At 45.5% G+C, this 23967-nt stretch overlaps 1 protein-coding gene across 7 annotated transcripts in view; it reads left to right on the forward strand.

Moving 5' to 3' along the window:
- The first annotated feature begins 113 nt into the window (after positions 1 to 113).
- Positions 114 to 23967, forward strand: part of CCM2 (CCM2 scaffold protein) — a 76600-nt gene continuing 52746 nt past the window's right edge. For 5 of the 7 annotated variants that reach the window (XM_034964052.4, XM_034964054.4, XM_034964057.4 and 2 more), the window contains exon 1: positions 114 to 277. In XM_034964052.4, coding sequence (XP_034819943.1) covers positions 248 to 277 — 30 coding nt within the window. In that variant the 5' untranslated portion in view covers positions 114 to 247. The remainder of the gene's footprint in view (positions 278 to 23967) is intronic. The other 2 variants (XM_034964053.3, XM_063606223.1) reach the window with 1 other exon arrangement.

The raw sequence follows: 23967 nt of genomic DNA on the forward strand, positions 1-23967 counted from the left end.
GATGAGCGACAACCGTGGGCGGGGCCTGCGCTGGGGAAGGTGGGGCCTGGGCGGGGCGGAGTGGGGGCCTGCTCTCTCGGGCCCGGAAGTGCGGGTGCGGGGCGCGGCCGGGGCGGAGACTTCGGGCCCGGCTGGCGGGCGGCGCCGGGAGCGCGGGGGCGGCGGGCCCGGGTCGAGCATGTAGCGGCTGCTGGCGGCGGGGCTCCCGGGGCGGGCCGGGCGGGCCGCGGGAGCCGCACGCGGCGATATGGAAGAGGAGGGCAAGAAGGGCAAGAAGGTGAGCGTGCGCGGGGGCGTCCTACTGCTGTGGTCGGCGGGCGGCTGGGTTGAGGGGCCAGGGTGGGGTGGGCGGGTGTTCCTTGGGGCCCGGAGGGGGGTGCAGTGGGCCAGCTGGCGGGGCGAGGCGGGGCAGGGCGAGACCCCGGACAATGGTCAGGTGGGCTTTCGCGGCCGGGCGGGCAGGAAGCGCCGCGCCTTTCCTCTGGCCCGGGCAGCGGCTCGCCCCGACCTCGGCCCCAGACGGCCTTCCCTGCGCGTCGGGACCTGGGGCTGCAGAGGAAGTGGGCCCGGCGAGGGGCCAGAAAGCTGTCCAGGGCTGAAACTGGAGCTAGTGGGCTGTGTGGTTAACGTGGAGACGTTTGCTGCTCACTGGACTTCGTTTTTGGATATCCAGTAAAAGCAAGGGTGGCCTTCACCTTATGGCCAGCTCACTCGTCCACTGTCACTCAGACCTAAAACCATTGATTGATTTTAGTGACGCTAGCTACATTTGGCAGTGGGATTTAGGACATAGTTCAATGTTTAGGACATAGTTTAGGACGTAGTTCATAGTCAAACCCCAGTTTATGTAGTTTTACAAAATGTGGCTTTAATTACAGTAAAGGGTTATAGTAGTCGATAAAGAAACATTTTAAGACTGGAAAAACGATGTGGATTGAACTACCATTAAAGTGGAAAATGGATTTTAATAAAATGTATCTTTTTCAAATAAATGCTTTATAATCTTCACGTCTTGGCTATCATTTTCTTTTTGATGTGTGTGTGCGCACTTTTATCCACAAGTTTAAAGCAGACCTCGATAATTCCTAACTATGATTTTACTACCCTGAACTCTGCAGGGCAGTGTCCTTTAATTGACAGCTACTCACCACCTTGTTTGACAGAGTGCCCCATTTAAAAGTCCTGTTTGAAATAGAATGTAGCCAGGTGGCCTTCAGGGAGTCCTGTGGTGCTGGTTCTCTACTTTCTCAACTCATTGTTTCATGTTAGCACCATGCATGTCTAATTTAGGTGCAGTATAATTTGCGGTTATCTACAAAGATGTTTTAAGTCTGGAAAATAGCTCAAGATAGTGATTCAGCCTGCAGGTGTTAGATTAGAGATGCGTGCTGCGCACAGAAGAGGGAGGAGCCAAGCAGTGTAAAGGGAGTTAGCTGGAAAGGAGAGGTGCTAACCCGGTGGCTGCTTAGCAGGGACCATCAGGCCCTAGTGTGGATGATGCTGAGCTTTGCGGAAAGTGAGCCATCTGCTCTGTGGAATGCCGGGATCCAAGAGCGCGCTAAGGACTGATGACCTCATTGTGCACCACTTACAGGAGTACCTGGCCCATCTACCTGTGTGTGATAGGCAAGGATGGAATTGAGTGATTTTTTTTTCTAGAGCTGTCTATCAGCTTTGGTAGAAACATGAAACACCCAGCAATAGAGAGAGAGAGAAGCAGTAAGACTGTTTTTGGGGTACAAGTGAAAAAACAGTAAAATTATCAAGAATTTTCCAGTTGGGTAATGAAAAAATTTAGGCATAAACAGGTTAATTATTAATTTCATTTTCTCACTAGAGGAGATAATCAGTTGTTATGTAGTTGCTTAAGCCAGGGGTTTTGTGTTTTTTCTGTATTCTGCCACTTGTCTTAGCTTGTTTCCTGTAGACAAGCCAGACAAGGAGCTTTGGGGCATGGATTCTTCTCCAGGTCATGACTTAACGCTACCTCGTGTACTCTGCCAGTTGCAAGCTGGCAGAACCTTCCTGCTCAGCTACCACATTCAATGTGAGATCACCTCCAGTTTAATAACTTCGGTGATTAAATCATTCTCATTAAGGTAAATTGCATTGCTCTAAACTTATACACAAATTCAGACATAAGTAGCAGAAGTACTGACAATAGTTTTATGAAGGTACAGTTTGGACGTTTAAATTCTTCTAAGTTAGCTTCTTCAAAAAATGCAGAATTAGGCTGGGTATGGTAGCTACGCCTGTAATCCAGCACTTTGGGAGGCCGAGGCTGGATCACTTTAGCTCAGGAGTTCGAGACCAGCCTGGGCAACATGGCAAAACCCCATCTATACAAAAAATACAGAAATTAGCCAGGCGCGGCAGTGCTCGCCTATAGTCTCAGCTACTTGGGAGGCTGAGGCAGGAGGATCACCTGAGCTCAGGTGGGCCTTTTTTTTTTTTTTTCTTTTTAATCTCAGACACTTGTCTTGGTGTCTGCCAAGCAGTGATTCAGGCTTTTTTTTTTTTACCTCGGCCCATTTTCCTCAGGACACAGGAATCAGTGAGTTGGCAGAGAACCTATGGACCAAAGTGAGTCTCACGGAAACTTGGCCCCAGTGTATCACTGCCCTTTCTCAAGTCACCTCAGCACATGTGGTTATGATGACTGTACACCTGGGTTTCCTCAAGTGGGCCATGGTTCGTTTAACAGATGTCTGTTGAGCCCCTCTTGTGTCCCATGAAACTCACTGGGTGATGGGGATGCAGGAAGAGCTTGTGGCCCCCAGGAGCTGATGGGGAGATGGATCACTCATGGGTCCATCTGAAAGAATGAGTGCATTGACAGAAAAGTCCTCTGGCCACTAAAGGTGTGGGGCCTGGGGAGTAGAAGTGACCACTTGGGGCTGCTCTTCTGTCCTGATGTCTACAGAGTGTCTACTTTTTAGCCTACAAGTTCTGTTTTGGGGTTTGGAGAATAAGGCTCCTACCTACGGTATGGACTCATGTTCTGTGCATTGTGGCACTATGTAATTCCTTTTTTTTTGAGATAGAGTTTCGCTCTTGTTGCCCAGGCTGGAGTGCAATGGCACGATCTCAGCTCACTGCAACCTCCGCCTCCCGGGTTCAGGTGATTCTCTTGCCTCAGCCTCCCGAGTAGCTGGGATTACAGGCGTGTGCCATCATGCCCAGCTAATTTTTGTATTTTTAGTAGAGACGGGGTTTCTCCATGTTGGTCAGGCTAGTCTCAAACTCCCGATCTCAGGTGATCCACCCACCTTGGCCTCCCAAGGTGCTGGGTGGCTGAGCCACCGCACCTGACAGTAATTCCTTTTTATTAGAAACTTGGATGCACTTAAGTTGGGTTGTGTGGATTTTTATACTCAGATCACAGCCCAAAAAAGCTGTCTTGTCAGGGTCGGGTGTAGGTAATCCTAACACTTGGGAGGCCGAAGCAGGCGGATCACTTGACACCAGGAGTTTGAGACCAGCCTGGCCAGCATGGTGAAACCCCGTCTCTACTAAAAATACAGAATTAGCTGGGCGTGGTGGCATGTGCCTATAATCCCAGTTACTCAGGAGGCTGAGGCAGGAGAATCTCTTGAACCCGGGAGGTGGAGGTTGCAGTGAGCTGAGATCATGCCACTGCACTCCAGCCTGGGCAACAGGGCAAGACTCCATCTCCAAAAAAAAAAAAAAAAACCATCTTGTGGCCTTAACCTTGTGGGTCTCAGCTTCTCTGCTGCCTCTGGTCTTCGGTTGCCCCACCAGGTGGCTATGATTTCACACTGATCAAAGTTAAATATTTTTACATTCATCTAGTTTATTTGCATTGTTTAAGGTAGAAAAAGGTTATAGGTTGAGTGTAGTGGCTACGCCTGTAATCCCAGCACTTTGGGAGACTGAGGTGGGAGGATCACTTGAGCCTAGGAGTTTGAGATCAGCCTGGACAATGTAGTGAGACCCTGTCTCTACAAAAAATAAGAAAATTAGCTGAGCATGGTGGTGCATGCCTGTAGTTCCAGCTACTTGGGATGCTGAGAAGGGAAGATCGCTTGAGCCCTGGAGGTCGAGGCTGCAGTGAATGTGATTGTGCCACCACCTGAGTGACAGCAAGACCCTGTCTCAAGAAGAAAAAGAGAAAAAAAGGTTATAAAGTTCCCTAGAAATGTAGGACTAGATATTAAATAATAAATAAGGAATTATTAATTTTGTTGGGTATGATAATTAAGTTCTGATCTGATAGGCATGTATTCTGAGATATTTGTAGGTGAAATAATATGATTTCTGGGATTTGCTTTATTCAAAATAGAAGAAACAAAGGGGATAGCTGAATGCTTTGGTAATGGTTATATATTGTTCTGTCTACTTTTATGTATTTTTGAGAATTTCCATAATAAAAAGTGGAGGGGAAAAGATCCTCTAGGTTACAGGCCCTGAGCTATCAGCTGCTGTAGTCACTGCTGGACCAGTGTCTGTGAGGAACTGAAAGCTTGGATTGGACCAGTACCTTTTAAAATTTGGTCACTGCAGGCACCAGGAAGCCATACCTTCTCCATGCTGACCTGATGCAGACACAAATGTGTGTGTCTGTATAACCGAAGTGAAAGTTTAAAGGAACCACACTTAAACGCTCTGATTTTTTAATTCTATTTTTTTTTCTTTCTATTAAAACTGGTGGTTGGCCAGGTGCGGTGGCTCACACTGGTAATCCCAGCACTTTGGGAGGCTGAGGTGGGTGGATCACCTGTCAGGAGTCCGAGACCAGCCATGGTGAAACCCCATCTCTACTAAAAATACAAAAATTAGCTGAGCGTGGTGGTGGGGCCTGTAATCCTAGCTACTTGTGAGGCTGAGGCAGGAGAATTGCTTGAACTCGGGAGGTGGAGGTTGCGGTGAGCTGAGAATGTGCCATTGCGCTCCAGCCTGGGCGACAAGAGTAAGACTCCATCTCAAAAAAAAAAAAGGCTCATGGTCATGACCCACTAAACCTATTCTATAACTGTCACAAGCCATACTTGGGTTCAGAAGGTGAATTGGGGCTGCTATATTTTGTTTTATTTTTCCTCTTGGGTAGCTATCGCAGTGATTCTTGGATGGCAACTTGGTAACTCAGGGTCAGGAGGCTGGAGAACCAGGCAGGAGGTGCTCAGCAGAGAACCTGAGGCAGCCAGTAGGTGAGGCCAGAATGATCGGCAACATAAGGCTGGTTACTTTTCTGTCTTGAAGAGTTACCATTTACATAGCATGTATTTGTTAATTTTCAACATATTGTCAGATTCTGTCATAATTTAGATTCAGAAAGCACATCAGAACCTTCCAGGGCTGCTCTGAGCATCCTTTCAGAGGAAGATAGTGTAAAGCAAAACGTTTCTCTTAGCAATATTATTGCAGTGAAGGGCTTCCCTGCAGACGAGAAGGGCATCTGCAGTCTGCCCCACTGGGGCGCTTACTCTTGATCTTCCAGTTTTTTCATTTCCGTCAGCAGTGCCCCCTCCTTGTTGTCACTTTGCAGTGTAAGTAAATGGTCATGATTAAGTCCTATAAACCTAACTATTGAGCATTTAAATCACCCTCTATTGTTGGTTTACGTGGTGGCGATACAAGTTTTTAGTGAGATAACTTGGTCATGCCTTGCCTATTATGTGCTTAGCCCACTGAGAAGAGGGTTAGGGACATTGCACTTTGGAAAGTAGGTCACTTACACCTAAAATTAGAGACTAAGGGCAGACCTAGGATGTCAGAAGAGACATGGGGCAGGCAGCAGCCACTTCCAGCCAGGTTGAGACCAGGACTGTGTCCTGCAGTTCAGAAGCAGAGATGAGGTGGAGAGGACCCCCCAGTCCTGGGAAGTCCTTGGGCTGGGAAGTTGGGTGTTGGTTCTGTATGCACTTGAAGCCACTGGAGGTGTTCCACATCATGCATTCACTTGTCCATTAAACTATTGTTTATTAGCACCAATGGTGTCAGACACAGATGCTGGAGACTGAAATGTGTACGGTGAGCCTGTGGCTGCAGAGCAGGAAGTGGAGCCCGGGGATGGATGGTGGGAGCAGGCTTTGGTAAGAGTGATCAGGAACACCTTTATGAAAACTTCAAAAGCAAATGTAAAGAAAAAAAATCATGTAATGAAGTGCCCTGTGCCCATGTGTGGGCAGTCAGTTTCATGTGCACCTTCTCCTCATTCCTGCTTCCTGCCTGTGTGGGCCGAATAGTGTCCCCTCAGAGTCATGTGCTGAAGCCCCTACTTCCAGGACCTCAGGATGTGACTGTATTTGAAGATGGAGTCTTTTTTTTTAATTTGTTTTTATTTTAGATGGAGTCTTGTTGCTCTGTCACCCAGGCTGGAGTGCAGTGGTGCAATCTCGGCTCGCTGCAAGCTCCGCCTCCCAGGTTCCCGCCATTCTCCTGCCTCGGCCTCCTGAGTAGCTAGGACTACAGGTGCCCGCCACCACACCTGGCTAATTTTTTTGTATTTTTAGTAGAGATGGGGTTTCACCGTATTAGCCAGGATGGTCTCAATCTCCTGACCCCGTGATCCACCCACCTCGGCCTCCCAAAGTGCTGGGATTACAGGCTTGAGCCACCATGCCTGGCCTGAAGATGGAGTCTTTAAGGAGGTGATTGAGGTAAAATGAGGTAATTGTGTGGGCCCTAATCCAATCTGATGGATGTCCTTATAGGAAGATATTAGGACACAGAGAGGAATGATCATTTGAGGACTCATGGAGAAGGCAGCCATCTGCAAGCCAAGGAGAGACCTCAGGAGAAACCACCCTGCTAAATTTACCTTGATCTTGGACTTTCAGCATCTAGACTCTAAGAGAATAAGTTTCTATTATTGAAGCCACTCAAGTCTGTAATACTTAGTCCTGGCAGCCCAAGAAGGCTAATGCACCAGGTGATTTTGAAGCAAACCCTAGAGTTCAGTTTGTAGATAGAAGTGCAGTAGTAACTCATCAAGACAGAAGAGTAACAAGCCTTATGTTGCTGGTCATTCTGGCCTCATCTGCTGGCTGCCTTAGGGTCTCTGGGGTGAGTTCTGAGGACCAAGTCTACACTGTCAGCATGGCCACGGACGAGCTGCTCAGAGTGACAGGACAACCCTCACTGTGCTGTATGTAAACCATAAATCACAGCACACTCTTTGTGGTTGGGAGAACATGTATGGTGTTCTGGGAGCTGGCACAGTCAGGGATGTCATTCATTTCATCTGGGACAGGCTTTGTGCTCTGGGATCTGTGGCGGGAGCAGTGAGCCCAGCCATGTCCTCTGCATGCATCGCTGTGTCCTTGTGAACAGTGGATCTTTGTTAGCGCGCTTCACACTCCTTGGCTTTTTTATCTTTCAATCAAGAACAGCAACTGCTCTTCAAATGATTCTACAGGTATGAGGGAGTTTACATTTGGATTTGTCAATGGAACCACTAGGATTTTTTGTTTGTTTGTTTTGTAGAAATAAGAACTTTTTTCCTTAGCCTTGTGTCTGTGCCAAAAATGTGACCTTTTTTTTTCTCCCAAGTGTGCCCAAACAGTAACAATTTTTTGCTTGGATTATGTTAAGAATTAGGGCATTTGACCATAGGCATTAGATGTATGTGCAATGAAAGTGATCCCCTTTAATAAGCATAATAGGAACATGGAATTTGGGCTTTTGTTTGCAGCTTAGGATGATGGCGTGTCTTGTAACCCAAGGAGGTTTTTCACTTTTCTGAAAGTGAGAAGACTGGTCAGCCTAAACCCGTGGTATCACTGTTCTTAAGGGAAACCTAGTTGAGGAGTGGGAGATAACCATTTCACATGTTGTTTTTGTACCTTGGAGAAAAAAAAGAGAGAAGCCTTTATTTAAATCTTTATGTCCATTCTATAGTTTAAAATTCCATGCAGGTTTTTTTCAAAAAATCAAATTTGCTTCCTGTGTGTTGTCACCATGAGCTCTCTGGTCAGGTGTGGAAACTGAAATGTTTCCCTTGTTGGTTTATGTGGTGGGGTACTTTTTTTTTTTTTTTTTTGAGGTGGAGTCTTGCTCTGCTGCCCAGGCTGGAGTGCAGTTGCATGATCTCAGCTCACTGCAGGCTCCGCCTCCCGGGTTCAAGCAATTCTGCCTCAGCCTCCCGAGTAGCTGGGACTATAGGTGCGTGCTGCCATGCCCGGCTAATTTTTTTATTTTTGGTAGAGATGGGGTTTCACCATGTTGGCAAGGATGGTCTTGATCTCTTGACCTCATGATCCACCCGCCTCGCCCTCCCGAAGTCCTGACCAATGTGTGCCACTGTGTGCCACCGTGCCTGGCCAAGGGTACATGTTCTTTTTTTTTTTTTTTTTTTTTTTTTGAGACAGAGTTTTGCTCTTGCCCAGGCTGGAGTGCAGTGGCGCGATCTCGGCTCACCACAACCTCTACCTCCCAGGTTCAAGCGATTCTCCTGCCTCAGCCTTCCCAAGTAGCTGGGATTACAGGCATGCGCCACCAAGTCCGGCTAATTTTGTATTTTTAATAGAGACGGAGTTTCTCCATGTGGGTCAGGCTGGTCTCAAACTCCCAACCTCAGGTGATCCACCTACCTCGGCCTCCCAAAGTGCTGGGATTACAGGCATGAGCCACCGCGCCCGGCCAAGGGTACATGTTCTTAATGAGATGCCTTGGTCAGGTCTATGTGTCAGTTATGGTGCATGTTGACTTTCTGTCAGATGTCTGAAAATGCCCTAGGTATGATTATGTCTAGCTAATTTATTACTGCCATTAGAACATCACCTTTACATAGCTTTTACTTTTCATGTTACTGGGTATAGACAATAACCATAGCCCACCTGCCTGTGCACTTCTAATGTCAGGCTGAGTTCAAGTTCCTTTCTAAGGCTCCCCCCTCACTTAGTATTGTCCATCTTCCTTGAAAGAGGTATGTGCAGCCTCCGTGTTTGCTTTTTCCAGCACATTCTTCCACCCTCAGCATTTTATGATGAAAATTTTTGGGACAGGCACGGTGCTCACGCCTCTAATCCCAGCACTTTAGAAGGCCAAGGCAGGCAGATCACCTGAGGTCAGAAGTTCAAGACCAGCCTGGCCAACATGGCGAAATGCTATCTCTACAAAAATACAAAAATAAGCAGGGCATGGTGGTGTGTGCCTGTAATCCCAGCTACTCCAGAGGCTGAGGCGGGAGAATCGCTTGAACCCGGAGGCAGAGGTTGCTGTGAGCCGAGATTGCGCCATTGCACTACAGCCTGGGCGACAGAGGGAGCCTCTGTCTCAAAAAAAAAAAAAAAAAAAAAAAAATTTTTCAGTACACCAAAGTTGAAAGAATTTTGTAGTGAATACTTGCACCTAGATTCTGCCACTAACGTTGGCTATACTTTTTTTTTTTTTTGAGACGGAGTCTCACTCTGTCATCTAGGATGGAGTGCAGTGGCGTGATTTCGGCTCACTGCAACCTCCGCCTCCTTTGTTCAAGCGATTCTCCTGCCTCAGCCTCCCCAGCAGCTGGGATTACAGGCATGTGCCATCACGCCTGGCTAAGTTTTTGTATTTAGTAGAGATAGGGTTTCACCATGTTGGTGGGGCTGGTCTAGAACTCCTGACCTCAGATGATCCGCCCACCTTGGCCTCCCAAAGTGCTGGGATTACACTCATGAGCCACCCCGCCTGGCCTGGCTATACTTGTTTTATCCCATATCTAGCATTTGTTTATCACTGTACCTGCCCATCAACTCATTTTATTTTTCTGATGCATTCCTCAATAAATTGCAGACATTGTTTCACTTTGATCTAAATACATTAGCATGCATGTCATTAACTAGGGTTCAATATTTGCTTACAGTTTTCTTTTGATGTAAAATTATGTAACAGTGAAATACACACTTTTTTTTTTTTTTTTTTTTAAACAGGGTCTCACTCTGTCACAGAGGCTGGAGTGCCGTGGTGCAATCACGGCACACTGCAGCCTTGACTTCCCAGACTCAAGTGATCCTCCCGCCCCAGTCTCCTCAGTAGCTAGGACTAAATGGGTTTGTCACCATGCCCGGCTAATTTTTTTTATTTTTTGTAGAGACGAGGTCTCACTGTGTTGCCCAGGCTGGTCTTGAATTCCTGGGCTTAAGCAATCCTTCTGTCTCGGCCTGCCAAAGTGTTGGTATTACAGGCGTGAGCCACCGCTCCTGGCCAAATAATACACATCTTCAGTGAATATTAGCTAAATTTTGACAAATGCATACTCCTACGTAACTGGAACCCCTACTAAGAAATAAAACATTACCTACCATCACTGAGAAAATTCCCTTATGCCCCTTAGAAAGTCCTTCCCCCAAGGTACTACTGTTCTGATTTTTTTCCACCATAGGTTAGTTTTGTTCATTCTAGAACTTCATACAGATGGATTCATACAGTATACATTGTGTTGTGCAGGGATCAGTGTACTCAGCATAATGTTTTTGAGATTTGTCCATATATTGCTGCATGTTTCAGTTGCTGAGTAATATTTTGTTGTATGTTTATGCTGTGATTTGTTTATTCATTTGTTGGAGATTTAGTTTCTTTCTAGTTTGTGTATATATATATATATTTTTTGAGACGGAGTTTTGCTCTTGTCGCCCAGACTGGAATGCAATGGTGTGATCTCAGCTCACTGTAACCTCTGCCTCCTGGGTTCAAGCGATTCTCCTGCCTCAGCCTCCTGAGTAGCTGGGATTATAGGTGCCCGCCACGATGCCTGGCTAATTTTTGTATTTTTAGTAGAGATGGGGTTTCACCATGTTGGCCAGGCTGGTCTCGAACCCCTGACCTCAGGTGATACACTTGCCACGGCCTCCCAGTCTACTTTGTATTTTGAAAAAGCTGCTGTGAACATTTGTGAATGAGTCATTATGTGAACATGTTTTCATTTATTTTGGGTAAATACCTAATAATGGAATTGCTGAATTTTATGGGAACTATATGTTTAACTTTATAAGACACTGCCAAACTTTCTGCTAAATTTTTGTCTCCTAATTCTTTGTTTTTTTCTCTTTCCAGAGACAGGGTCTCATTCTGTAACCCAGGCTGGAGTGTAGTGGTGCAATCAGAGCTCAGTATAACCTCAAACTCCTGCAGTTCTCATGCCTCAACCTCCCAAGTAGTTAGGACCATAGGTGTGTGCCACTATGCCCAGCTAAATTTTTTTTTTTTTTGAGACGGAGTCTCACTCTTGTTGCCCAGGTTGGAGTGCAATGGTGCGATCTCAGCTCACTGCAGCCTCTGCCTCCCAAGTTCTAGTGATTCTCATGCCTCAGCCTCCCTGGTAGCTGGGATTACAGGTGCCCGCCACCACACCCGGCTAATTTTTGAATTTTTAGTAGAGACGGGGTTTCACCATGTTGGCCGGGCTCCTCTCGAACTCCTGACCTCAGGTGATCCAGCTGCCTTGGCCTCCCAAAGTGCTGGGATTATAGGTGTGAGCCACTGTACCCAGCCGGGCTAATTTTTAAAAATTTTTATTTTTATGTTTTATTTTTTAATGGTTGCTTTATTTATTCATTTACTGAGATGGAGTCTCACTCTGTTGCCCAGGCTGGGGTGCAGTGGCGTGATCTTGGCTCACTGCAACCTCTGCCTCCTGGTTTCAATCAATTCTCCTACCTCAGCCTCCCAAGTAGCTGAGATTACTGGTGCCCACCACTATGCCTGGCTAATTTTTGTATTTTTAGTAGAGGTGAGGTTTCAATATGTTGGCCAGGATGATCTCAAATTCTTGATCTCAAGTGATCTGCCTGCCTTGGCCTCTCTAAAAGTGCTGAGATTATAGGTGTAAGCCATCGTGCCCTGCCCTGGCTAACTTTTTAAAAAGTTTTTGTAGAGTATCAGTATTTTAGTATGTTGTCCAGGGTGGTCTTGGACACCTGGCCTAAAGCCACCTTGGCCTCCCAAAGTGCTGGGATTACAGGCATGAGCCACTGCATCCAGCTAATCCTGTCAGTTATTGAGAGAGAGGGTGTTAAGTTCTCTAGTTATTATTTTGGATTTGTTTTTCCCTTTAGTTAGTTTTGGCTTCGTATATTTTGAAGCTCTGTTGTTAAGTACATACACATTTAGGATCATAATATCTTTTTTTTTTTTTTTTTTTTTTGAGATGGTAGTCTTTCTCTCTTACCCAGGCTGCAGTGTAGTGGTACGATCTTGGCTAACTGCAACCTCCACCTCCTGGGTTCAAGTGATTCTCCTGTCTCAGCCTTCCGAGTAGCTGGAATTACAGGCATGCACCACCATGCCCAGGTAATTTTTGTATTTTTAGTAGAGACGGGGTTTTGCCATGTTAGCCAGCCTGGTCTTGAACTCCTGACCTCAGGTGATCCACCCGCCTCGGCTTCCCAAAGTGCTGGGATTACAGGTGTGAGCCACTGCTCCCAGCCCATAATGTCTTGTTGAAATGAATCTTTTTCATTATGACATGACCATCTTTATTTCTAGTAAGACTTCTTGTCCCAATCTTTTGTCTGATATTAATATAGCCACACCACGTTCTTTTTTTGCCTTAGGGACTTTAGCAACTGCCGAAGAGTCTCGCTCTGTCGCCGAGGCTGGAGAGCAGTACTATGATCATAACTCACTGCAGCCTTGAACTCCTGGGCTCAAGTGATCTTCTGCCTCAGCCTCCCAGGTAGCTGGGAGTACAGGTGTGCGCCACCATGCCTGGCTAATTTTTTTTTTTTTTTTAGAGATGGGGTCTCACTACGTTGCCCAGGTCGTCTCAAACTCCTGGCCTCAGTGATCCTCCTCAGCCTCCCAAGAAGCTGGGGTTACCGCCTTGAGCCAGCCACACCTGGCTACCCCACTTTCTTATGCTGCATGTTTGCATGGTGTGTGTCTTTCAACAAGTCTGGAGTTTTAAACTGCATGCTTTATAAAGAGCATTTTGTTACAGCTTGCTTTTTTATCTAGTCTGATAGTTTCTGCCTTTTAATTGTGAAGTTTACATAATTGATGTCATTATGTTTATTTTAAGTCTATCATTTTGATATTTGTTTTCTCTTTCCCTTTGTGCTTTCTTCCTTTGTTTCTCCTTTTTGATTATTTTTAACTCTGTTCTATTGCTACTGGCTTTTTTGCTGTAACTCCTCTATATATTGCTATATATATCCATGTCTTGTCACAGATTACCATCCATTAATATCATTTCTTTCATGTACAGTGTAAGAACCTATCAGCAGTATCATTCCATTTGTACTCCCTCCTGTTTTTTGCAAACTTTTTGGCATATATTTTCTTTCTATACGTGTTATAAATCTTACATTAGATTTTTTTTTTGCTTTAAACAATCGACTTTTCACCTTTTTATATTGAAATGATTTAATTATATATACGTAGTAGATTTAAAGCACACAGAGTATATACAGAGTACACAGAGCCCTCATACACCTTCCACCCAGATCCCTCAAGTGTTAACATTTCTGAACCATTAAGAATAAGCTGTAGACATAATGCCCCATTACCCTTTAACACTTCAACTGTACCTTCCTTGGTACAAGGACACTCTAACCACACCATTCTGACATCATTAAAATCAGGAAATTGACATCCATTTGATCTTGCTACGTAATTCATGACCCCACCCAGACTTGCTGATTGTTATGATACTTTCTTTATATAGCTCTAGGATCCATAGATTTTATAGATTCAGGATCATGTGTTGCATTTGGTTTGCATGTCTCTTTAGGCTCTTTGAACTTGAAATGGTTCCTAGTCTTTTCTTGTCTCTGATGATTGATATTTTTGAAGATTACAGATCAGTTAGTAGGATGTCTCTCAGTTGGGTCTGTTTTTTTCTCATGAGTTTATGTGTTTTTGATAGGACTGCCACACAGATGATGTATTCTTCTCATTGCATCATATCAGGGAAAATAATGTCGATTTGTCCCATGTTGGTGATGTTAACTGTGGTTACTTAGTTAAGATAGTCTTGCCGAGTTTCTTCATTTTAAAGTTCTTATTTATTCTTATTTTACTTACAAGACTGTAGTTCTCTAGTATCCTTATTTATTTTGAAGCTCTAATTGTCCCAAACTCAGCCAGTGGGAAGCACTTTAAGCTGGCTCTGGTCTCTTATTTGTATTTTTATTTATTTTAATTATTATTACTTTTTTTGAGATGGTGTCTTACTCTGTTGCCCAGGCCGGAGTGCAGTGGCACAATCTTGGCTCCTTGCAACCTCTGCCTCCCAGGTTCAAGTGATTCTTCTGCCTCAGCCTCCCGAGCAGCTGGGATTTCAGGTGCCTGCCACCCATACCCGGCTAATTTTTGTATTTTTAGTAAAGACGGGGTTTCACCATTTTGGCCAGGCTGGTTTCGAACTCCTGACCTCGTGATCTGCCCACCTCGGCCTCCCAAAGTGCTGGGATTACAGGCATGAACCACCGCGCCTGGCCTATTTTAATTTTTAATTGCAGTAAAAAAGCAAACGCATAACAAAATTTACTATCTTAACCTTTTAATTTTGGCCATGTTGCCCACGCTAGTCTTGAACTCCTGGGCTCAAGCTGTCTTCCCACCTTGGCCTCCCAAAGTGCTGGAATTACAGGGCTGAGCTACAACTCCTGGCCAGTCTTAACCTTTTTTTTTTTTTTTGAGATGGAGTCTTGCTTTATCACCCAGGCTGGAGTGCAATGGCGCCATCTTGGCTCACTCCAACCTCCACCTCCTGGGTTTAAGCGATTCTCCTGCCTCAGCCTCCCCAGTAGCTGGGATCACAGGCGTGCACCACCAAGCCCGTCTAATTTTTGAATTTTTATTAGAGACGGGGTTTCGCCATGTTGGCCAGGCTGACTGTGAACTCCTGACCTCGGCTGATCGGCCCACCTCAGCCTCCCAAAGTGCTGGAATTACAGGCGTGAGCCACCATGCCCGGCCAGTCTTAACCATTTTTAAGTGTACAGTTCAATAGCACCAAGAATATTCATGTTGTGCATCTGGCATCTTTTTGACAAGCCCTTGTCTTTCTTTAAACACTTTCTTACATTTGCTAAAACAAGATGTTTCAGCTAATCTTGTTCTTTCCTGTCCCAGCCCTGGAACCAGACAGTCGTCCAAGGAGTCCTCCTTGCTTTTAGTGGAAATGGTATTTGGAGACCAAATAGCTCTTTTTCTGGATCTATTTATGTATTAAACATTAGAGTTCACACTGATACCTCTAATTCCAGTCCATGACACAGAATTTATTCCAGTCTTACCCCTTTCCACATTTATACCTTGCTTTTCCAACAGTGAGAAATCTGGTTCCTGTTTTCTTCAGTGTATTTGCTTTTTTGCTCAGTCTCCCCAGAGGTTGACACTCCTAGCTGTGCTAGGCAAACTCAGCTGAAGACATGCTGCTGTTCCCTCCCCACAGTTTGCTGTTGGGCATGCTGTCCTAAAGCTGAACTAAGAAATATTCCCTTCCCCTTCCCCTTCCTGGATTCACTGGCCGAAAGCTTGGGTTTGATGAAAGGGAGGGGGAGGTGAGGATGAAAAAAGGGTAAAGGTCAGTTACACAGCTCAGCCCTGACCAACATGTTCCTGTGCCTTGCTGAACACATTGGCTTAAGCTGGGCCCTGGGTATCTCAATTTTCCCCATGTCTTGCATGTTGAGCCAGAGTTGGTCCCAGACATGCCTTCTCTAATCCTATGGCATGTGTGCCAGTCCAGAGCTGGCCCAGGACATCCTGGTTCCTTAAGCGTGGCCCTGATGAAGGGGAAGGGATAGTGAGAAGACACAGGATAAAAAGCCAGTTAGAGAGCTCATCTCTGGACATGCTTCCCGTCTTGTCCTTGACATGCATGCTGACCCACTGCTGGGCCTTGGGCATTCTGCCCTTTTCAGCTTGACAGAGTGATGCTGCCCCCACCCCCCCATCCGAAAGCCACAATTTGACATTTTTAAAAGACCAAAGAAAAGAAAGAAAAATTATCTTTTCTGTTTATCCCTCTGTTTATCATTTTTAGCACTTTTATTTCCTCTGGAAAATTTCCATCTGGAATAATTTACCTTTGGCCTTGTCAACTTAAAAATTCAAGAAATGTACATATTTGGAAAGGATACTTTATTTCTTAAAAGAGTTGCAACCTGTAGGCTGGCCATCCCACAGGCTGGAAAGCGTAGCCTTTGACAGAGCCTGAAAGGTAGGCACTTCAGAGGAGGAGGGGTTGGAACAGGAATTTGTGCTGAATGGGTTTGTGCTGACCAAGTATATATATATTCAACAGGTTATAGGAGGAGTTATGAATATTCATGGAGGGGGTCCTGATGCATGTGTACTGAACAGACATGCAATTTATTTTATTTTATTTATTTTTTTTGAGACAGAGTTTCACTCTTGTTGCCCAGGCTGGAGTGCAATGGCGCGATCTTGGCTCACTGCAACCTCTGCCTCCCGGGTTCAAGCAATTCTCCTGTCTCAGCCTCCTGAGTAGCTGGGATTACTGGCGCATGCCACCAGGCCTGGCTAATTTTTGTATTTTTAGTAGAGACGGGGTTTCATCATATTGGTCAGGCTGGTCTTGAACTCCTGACCTCAGGTGATCCACCCGCCTCAGCCTCCCAAAGTGCTGGATTACAGGCATGAGCCACTGTGCCTGGCCCAAACATGCATCTTTTTTTTTTTTTGAGATGGAGTCTTGCTCTGTTGCCCAGGCTGGAGTGCAGTGGCGCGATCCTGGCTCACTGCAACCTCCGCCTCCCAGGTTCAAGCGATTCTCCTGCCTCAGCCTCCCAAGTAGCTGGGATTACAGGCGCCTACCACCACGCCTGGCTAATTTTTGTATTTTTGGTAGAGACAGGTTTTCACCATGTTGACCAGGCTGATCTCTAACTCCTGGCCTCAAGTGATCTGACTGCCTCGGCCTTCCAAAGTGCTAGGATTACAGGTGTGAGCCACCTCGCTTGGCTAATTTTTTTTGTATTTTTAGGAGAGACGGGGTTTCACCATGTTAGCCAGGATGGTCTCGATCTCCTGACCTCGTGATCCACCTGCCTCGGCCTCCCAAAGTGCTGAGATTACAGGCGTGAGCCACTGCATCTGGCCCAAACATACATTTTTAAAAGAACTTTTAGGTTCAGGGGTACATGTGCAGGTTTGTTATATAGGTAAACATCTGTCATGGGGATTTGGTGTATAGATTATTTCATCACCCAGGTACTAAGCGTAGTATCTGACAGTTATTTTTTCGAGACAGGCATGTTCTTTGCATTCCATGTTCACTTTGAGGTGGAGACAACATTATATTCAGGCCCCATACCTCAAAAGGTGAAGCAAGGAGACAGGGCACTCAAGTGCACAGCCTCTATAAACTGGCTAGAACCAGTCTGTGGCTGGTGGTCTTCTTGTCAGGAGAGAGTTACTGAAGTTAGTCTCTTATACAGTCACAGCTATAGTTTTGGCTTGTGGAACAGGAGGTCAGTTGGCATCTGGTGGTGAGCTGCAGTTGTTTTCCTATTGCTTATCCAGGACAGTGCTTGTTTGGCTGCTAGAGAAAAAGAAGAACCCTGTGGCAGTTAGAACAGAGTTGATCTTGAAGAGTCAGACTGTGTGGCTGAATCCTTACCTGGCACGGTCGTAGGTCTTGTTTATAATTTGGTGTCTTTTTTTCCCCATGATCTTCATGAACACATGTAATTTGGTATTTTATTGCCACAGAGTCCATTCTGTCAGTTTTGTGGTCTCTATTTTAACATTAATGCTGGTCAGTTGTGCCTGAACTACAAAAGGGGGAATATAATGAGGTGTGTCCCAAGGCATCTTGTCATGGCTGGAACCAAAACAGGCTTTGTTCAGTCAGTTGGGGTGCTTAGGATTTTATTTTTAGTTCTTAGCCTGAAGACCTTGCTTAGAATTTTTCATGGTGTAGGTCTGACACATTGTTTCACCTTTTATTATCTGAAAATACCTTCATTTCATCTTCATTTTTGAAGGATAGTTTTACAGCAGCAGTCCCAAACCTTTTTGACACCAGGGACCGGTTTCGTGGGAGACAGTTTTTCCATAGACCAAAGTGGGGAAAAGGTTTTGGGATGAAACTGTTCCATATCAGATCATCAGGCATTAGATTCTCTAAGGAGTGCGTAACCTAGATCCCTCCAACACACAGTTCAGGGTTTGTGCTCTTATGAGAATCTAATGCAGCCACTGATCTCACAGGAGGCGGGGCTCAGGTGGTAATGCTTGCTGGCCCTCCACTCACCTCCTGCTGTGTGCGGCCTGGTTCCTAACAGGCCACGGACCCAGACCAGTCTGTGGCATGGGGGCTGGGGACCTCTGTTTTACAGGATATAGAATTCTAGGTTGACTGTTTTCTTTCAGCATTTTTTATTATTTATTTATTTATTTATTTTGAGACAGAGTCTCGCTTTGTCACCCAGGCTGGAGTGCAGTGGCATGATCTTGCTCACTGCAACCTCCACCTCCTGGGTTCAAGTGATTCTTCTGCCTTAGCCTCCTGGGTAGCTGTGATTATAGGCACATACCACCACGCCCAGCTAATTTTTTTTTGTATTTTTAGCAGAGATGGGGTTTCACCATGTTGATGGGGCTGGTCTTCAACTCCTGACCTCCAGTGATCTGCCCGCCTAAGCCTCCCAAGGCGTGAGCCACCATGCCCAGCTTCTTTTGGCATTTTAAAGATGAAGACTCATTATCTTCTGGCATCCATTTTTTCTCTTGAGAAGTTACCTGTCATTTTTGTTGTACTGAATGTCTTTTCTTTTATTTGACAGTTTTAAGAATTTCTTTTTTTTTTTTTTTTGAGATGGAGTCTTACTCTGTCGCCAGGCTGGAGTGCAGTAGCACAATCTCAGCTTACTGCAACCTCTGCCTCCCAGATTCAAGTGATTCTCCTGCATCAGCCTCCCAAGTAGCTGGGATTACAGGCATGCACCACCATGCCAGGCTAATTTTTGTACTTTTAATAGAAATGTGGTTTTGCCATGTTGACCAGGCTGGTCTCGAACTCCTGACCTCAGATGATCTGCCTGCCTCGGCCTCCCAAAGTGTTGGGATTATAGGCGTGAGCCACTGCGCCTGGCCTTTTTTTTTTTTTTTTTTGAGACAGGGTCTCACTCTGTTGGCCAGGCTGGAGTGCTGTGGCGTGATCTCAGCCCACTGCAACCTTGCAACCTCCGCCTCCCGGGTTCAAGTGATTCTCCTGCCTCAGCCTCCTGAGTAGCCAGGACTACAGGCATGCACCACTGTGCCCGGCTAATGAAAAAAGTTTTTAAAATATAGATGGAATCTCAGTATGTTGCTCAGGCTGGTCTTGAACTCCTGGCCTCAAGCCATCCTCCTGCTTCCGCCTCCTGGGATTACAGGAATGAGCCACCGCACCTGGCTGGGTTTTATACTTTGGTTTGGTAGATCAGTTTTGATCTTTGTCCTTACTCTTAGGGTAAATTTCTTAGTCCTGGAATGTATGTTTTACTCCTAAGATGTGGCCCTTGTGGGGTTTCAAATGGATGGTCTCAAGTGTTTAAGGTACTTATTAAGCCCCTTTAACTTGGCAGGACTTGGACTCCAAACTCTTATCTACCCTGCAGCTAGGGAGAGCTAAAATCTCAGCTTTTTTTTTTGAGACGGATCTTGCTCTGTTACCCAGGTTAGAGTGGAATGGTGTGATCATAGTTTACTGTGACCTTAAACTTCTGGGCTCAAGCAATTCTCCTACCTTAGCCTCCCAAGTAGGTAGGACTACAGGCATGCACTATCTGGCTAATTTTTATTTTTGTAGAAATGGGGTCTCACTATGTTGCCCAGGCTGGTTTCAAACTCCTGAACTCAAGTGATCTTCCTGCCTTGGCCGCCCAAAGTGCTGGGATTATAGGCATGAGCTCCCGCACCCAGCCATCAGCTTGCTCCTTCAACCTTCAAGCTATCGTGTCCTTTCTGGGCTTGTGGGAGTCTCACCTCCGCTTACACAGTTCAGGGTTCAGCCAAAGATTTGAGGGGACCTTATACTCAGACTTTGGGTTCCTTTTTTAGTGGGTTCCTCCTTTCCTATATTTCCCTCTCAATTTCCAGCTTTTTTAGCAGTCTCAAATCCTCCTTTAACCTGTCAGGCCAATAAAATTGCAGCTTTTTTTTCTCTGCTCCACTCCTCTGAGACTGGGGCATACTCTCAGGAGTAAAGCAATATAAAAGTGGATCTTGCCCAGTGATGTTCCCTTCTTTCAAGGGTCATATAAATTCCAAGCTTCTTTTTTATTCCTTGTTTGTCTCCAGTGTCTTTAGAAGATTGTTTTTCACATTTTATCTAGAGTTCATAATCTCGGTCTGTGAGAAAGTTATTTTGATACAGTCTACTTCTCTCTTAAGGGAATAAGAACTTCTTTGGGTTTATTTTTTCTTGACAGTGTGTTTTGGAGCTCTTTCATTATAGATATATAGTTTCTTTACTCTTCTTTAGGGTGGAATGGCATTTTTATCTGTGGGCTACTGTATTTAAACAGCAGCCCTCCTATGGACTTTTAGGTTGTCATTTTGCTTAAAAAATAATGAAGCAATTAATTTTCTAACCTGTCATGTATGTAATGCATCTGTAGGATTAATTCCCGAAAATGCAATTGCTGGGAAACATATGTGCATTTGTAATTTTAGTAGATGTTAACAAATTGTTTTGTATGGTAGAACCAAGGTTTATTCTTTTTTTCTTTACCCGCCTCTCAAGAGAACAGTTTTTATTAGGTGAAAGTGGTATTTGCTAAAAATTTTGAGTATTTTCCAAAATGAACTTGTTAGTTTTCTTACTAAAAAATACATTTGTATCTCAGAAGAAAGTAGCAAAATATATTATATGAAAAAAATCACACCCACTGGAAACAACTGTTATTAGAGTCTTTCATGTTGCTTTCCTGTTTGTGTACGCTTTTCTGTGTTAGCAGTAATAATACAGTCTTATTACCTTGGTGTTTATTTCAAACACTTGCTTAGTGCCCATTGTGTAAAGAGCTTTTTGGGGAGCTGTCACTGCCTGCCTGAATCTCCCTCACTGTCTGAGGGTGGTCTTAGTGCTCATGAGGTCGAGAATATCGAGTGCTGTGTCAGAAGGGCAGAGGTCAGGTGGATTTAAAGCTGTTGCACCAAAGCCAGGTGTGGCGACATGCCTGTATTCCCAACCTACTCATGAGGCTGAGGTGGGAGGATGGCTTGAGCCTAGGAGTTAGAGAATGCAGTGAGCCATGATTGTGCCACTGCACTGCAGCCTGGGTAATAGAGCGAGACCCTGTCTCTAAAAAATAAAAAAAATAATAAATAGGCTGGCACGGTGGCTCACGCCTGTAATCTCAGCACTTTGGGAGGCCGAGGCGGGCGGATCACCTGAGGTCAGGAGTTCAAGACCAGCCTGGCCAACATGGTAAAACCCCCGACTCTACTAAAAATACAAAAATTAGCCAGGCATGGTGACACATGCCTGTAATCCCAGCTACTCAGGAGGCTGAGACAGGGAGAATTGCTTGAACCCGGAAGGTAGAGGTTGCAGTGAGCTGAGATCACGCCACTGCACTCCAATCTGGGTAACAGAGCGAGGCTCTTTCTCAAAAAAATAAAATAAAATAAAATAAATAATAAATAAATAAAACTATGCATCAAGCACCATCTCCCTGTCCCCTGGGTATGCCTTTGGAAGTGCAGTTTGCAGAGTGAGTGAGATGAGGCAGGGGAGTAGGAGGAGGAGCTGAGGAGGAGAATGGGGCAGGGGAAGATGAGCCAGGGAGGAGGAGGAGGGGAGGAAAGGGGAAGGGATGAGAGAGGGAAGGAAGGTGGAGTCGTTGTTCCTGCTGTTGCCTTGCATGGCTGTGACAGCTGTTGAAGCTGTCTTCTCACAGTTTTGCACACTGTGGGTTATGATTCATTAGTGGCATGTGAAATCAACCATGTAGGTAGCAACCTTTTTTTCATGTAAGAATTTAAAGGATACAAGTATAAAGTTAAAGAACTTAAGGAAAAATTTTGCTAGATTCATTTTGAATTAGAGCTGTCATGTATTTCTTAGCTATCTGCATGGAAAACACCTAGAAGCAATGACAGTCCAATAGCAGTGAGCACACCTAGGACTTTATTGTAGTCTGAATTGTATGTCAAGTAATGTGGTTACAGTAAGTGAGGGGATGTAGCTTTTTGCCACAAAATCTGTACTTTGGAAGGTGAATGTGAAGCAATGAGAACAAATGGAGATTATTAATCTGTGCTGTGGTTGGTGTTCAGAATTAGGCCACATTTTAGTATGTTTCATGTGGGGATCATTTTTTTTTGGACCAGCTTTTTTTTTTTTATGATGGAGTCTTGCTCTGTTGCCCGGGCTAGAGTGGAGTGCAGTGGTGCGATCTCGGTTCACTGCAAACTCCGCCTCCCGGGTTCACGCCATTCTCCTGTCTCAGCCTCCCGAGTAGCTGGGACTACAGGCGCCCACCACCGTGCCCGGCTAATTTTTTGTATTTTTAGTAGAGATGGCGTTTCACCGTGTTAGCCAGGATGGTCTCCATCTCCTGACCTCGTGATCCGCCCGCCTCGGCCTCCCAAAGTGCTGGGATTACAGGCATGAGCCACCGCGCCTGGCCTTTTCTTTAGAGTTTCTGATGAATTGCTTTTCTTTTTTCTTTCAAAAGAAACATTAAATTTAAAAAAATTTCAGTAGCTTTTGGGGTACAAGTGGTTTTTGGTTACATGGGTGAATTGTATAGTGATGAAGTCTGGCTTTTATTTTATTTTTTGAGACGGAGTCTCATTCTGTTGGCCAGGCTGGAGTGCAGTGGTGCGATCTCGGCTCACTGCAACCTCTGCCTCCCGACCTCAAGCGATTCTCCTACCTCAGCCTCTCGAGTAGCTGGGATTACAGGTGCCCACCACCACGCCTGGCTAATTTTTATATTTTTAGTAGAGACGGGGTTTCACCATGTTGACCAGGTTGGTCTCGAACTCCTGAGCTCAAGTGATCCACCAGCCTCGGCCTCCCAAAGTGCTGGGATTACAGGCATGAGCCACCGCGCCTGGCCTTTTCTTTAGAGTTTCTGATGAATTGCTTTTCTTTTTTCTTTCAAAAGAAACATTAAATTTAAAAAAATTTCAGTAGCTTTTGGGGTACAAGTGGTTTTTGGTTACATGGGTGAATTGTATAGTGATGAAGTCTGGCTTTTATTTTATTTTTTGAGACGGAGTCTCATTCTGTTGGCCAGGCTGGAGTGCAGTGGTGCGATCTCGGCTCACTGCAACCTCTGCCTCCCGACCTCAAGCGATTCCCCTACCTCAGCCTCTCGAGTAGCTGGGATTACAGGTGCCCACCACCACGCCTGGCTAATTTTTATATTTTTAGTAGAGACGGGGTTTCACCATGTTGACCAGGTTGGTCTCGAACTCCTGAGCTCAAGTGATCCACCAGCCTCGGCCTCCCAAAGTGCTGGGATTACAGGCATGAGCCACCTCACCCAGCAAGTCTGGGCTTTTAGTGTACCCATCACCCAAAAAGCGTACATTGTATCTAGTAGGTAATTTTTCATCTCTCACCTCCCTCCCACTTTCTCCCTTTCTAAGTCTCCAGTGTCCATTATATCACTCTGTATGCCTTTGTGTAGCCATAGTTTAGCTCCCACTTACAAGTGAGAGAACCATGCCCGGCCCAAACTTCTTTTTTTAAATGTTCTAATAAAACCTTATTTACGGCTGGGTGCGGTGGCTCACGCCTGTAATCCCAGCACTTTGGGAGGCTGAGGAGGGTGGATCACCTGAGGTCAGGAGTTCGAGACCAGCCTGGCCAACATGGTGAAGCCCTGTCTCTACTAAAAATACAAAAATTAGCCGGGTGTGGTGGTGCGTGTCTGTAATCCCAGTTACTTGGAAGCCTGAGGCGGGAGAATCGCTTGAACCTGGGAGGTGGAGGTTGCAGTGAGCTGAGATCGTGCCACTGCACTCCAGCCTGGATGACAGAGTGAGACTCCGTCTCAAAAAACAAAACTAAACAACAACAACAAAACACAAGAAAACCCCACTTTATTT

The sequence above is a fragment of the Pan paniscus genome, chromosome 6, assembly GCF_029289425.2.
Source record: "Pan paniscus chromosome 6, NHGRI_mPanPan1-v2.0_pri, whole genome shotgun sequence".
NCBI lineage: Eukaryota > Metazoa > Chordata > Mammalia > Primates > Hominidae > Pan > Pan paniscus.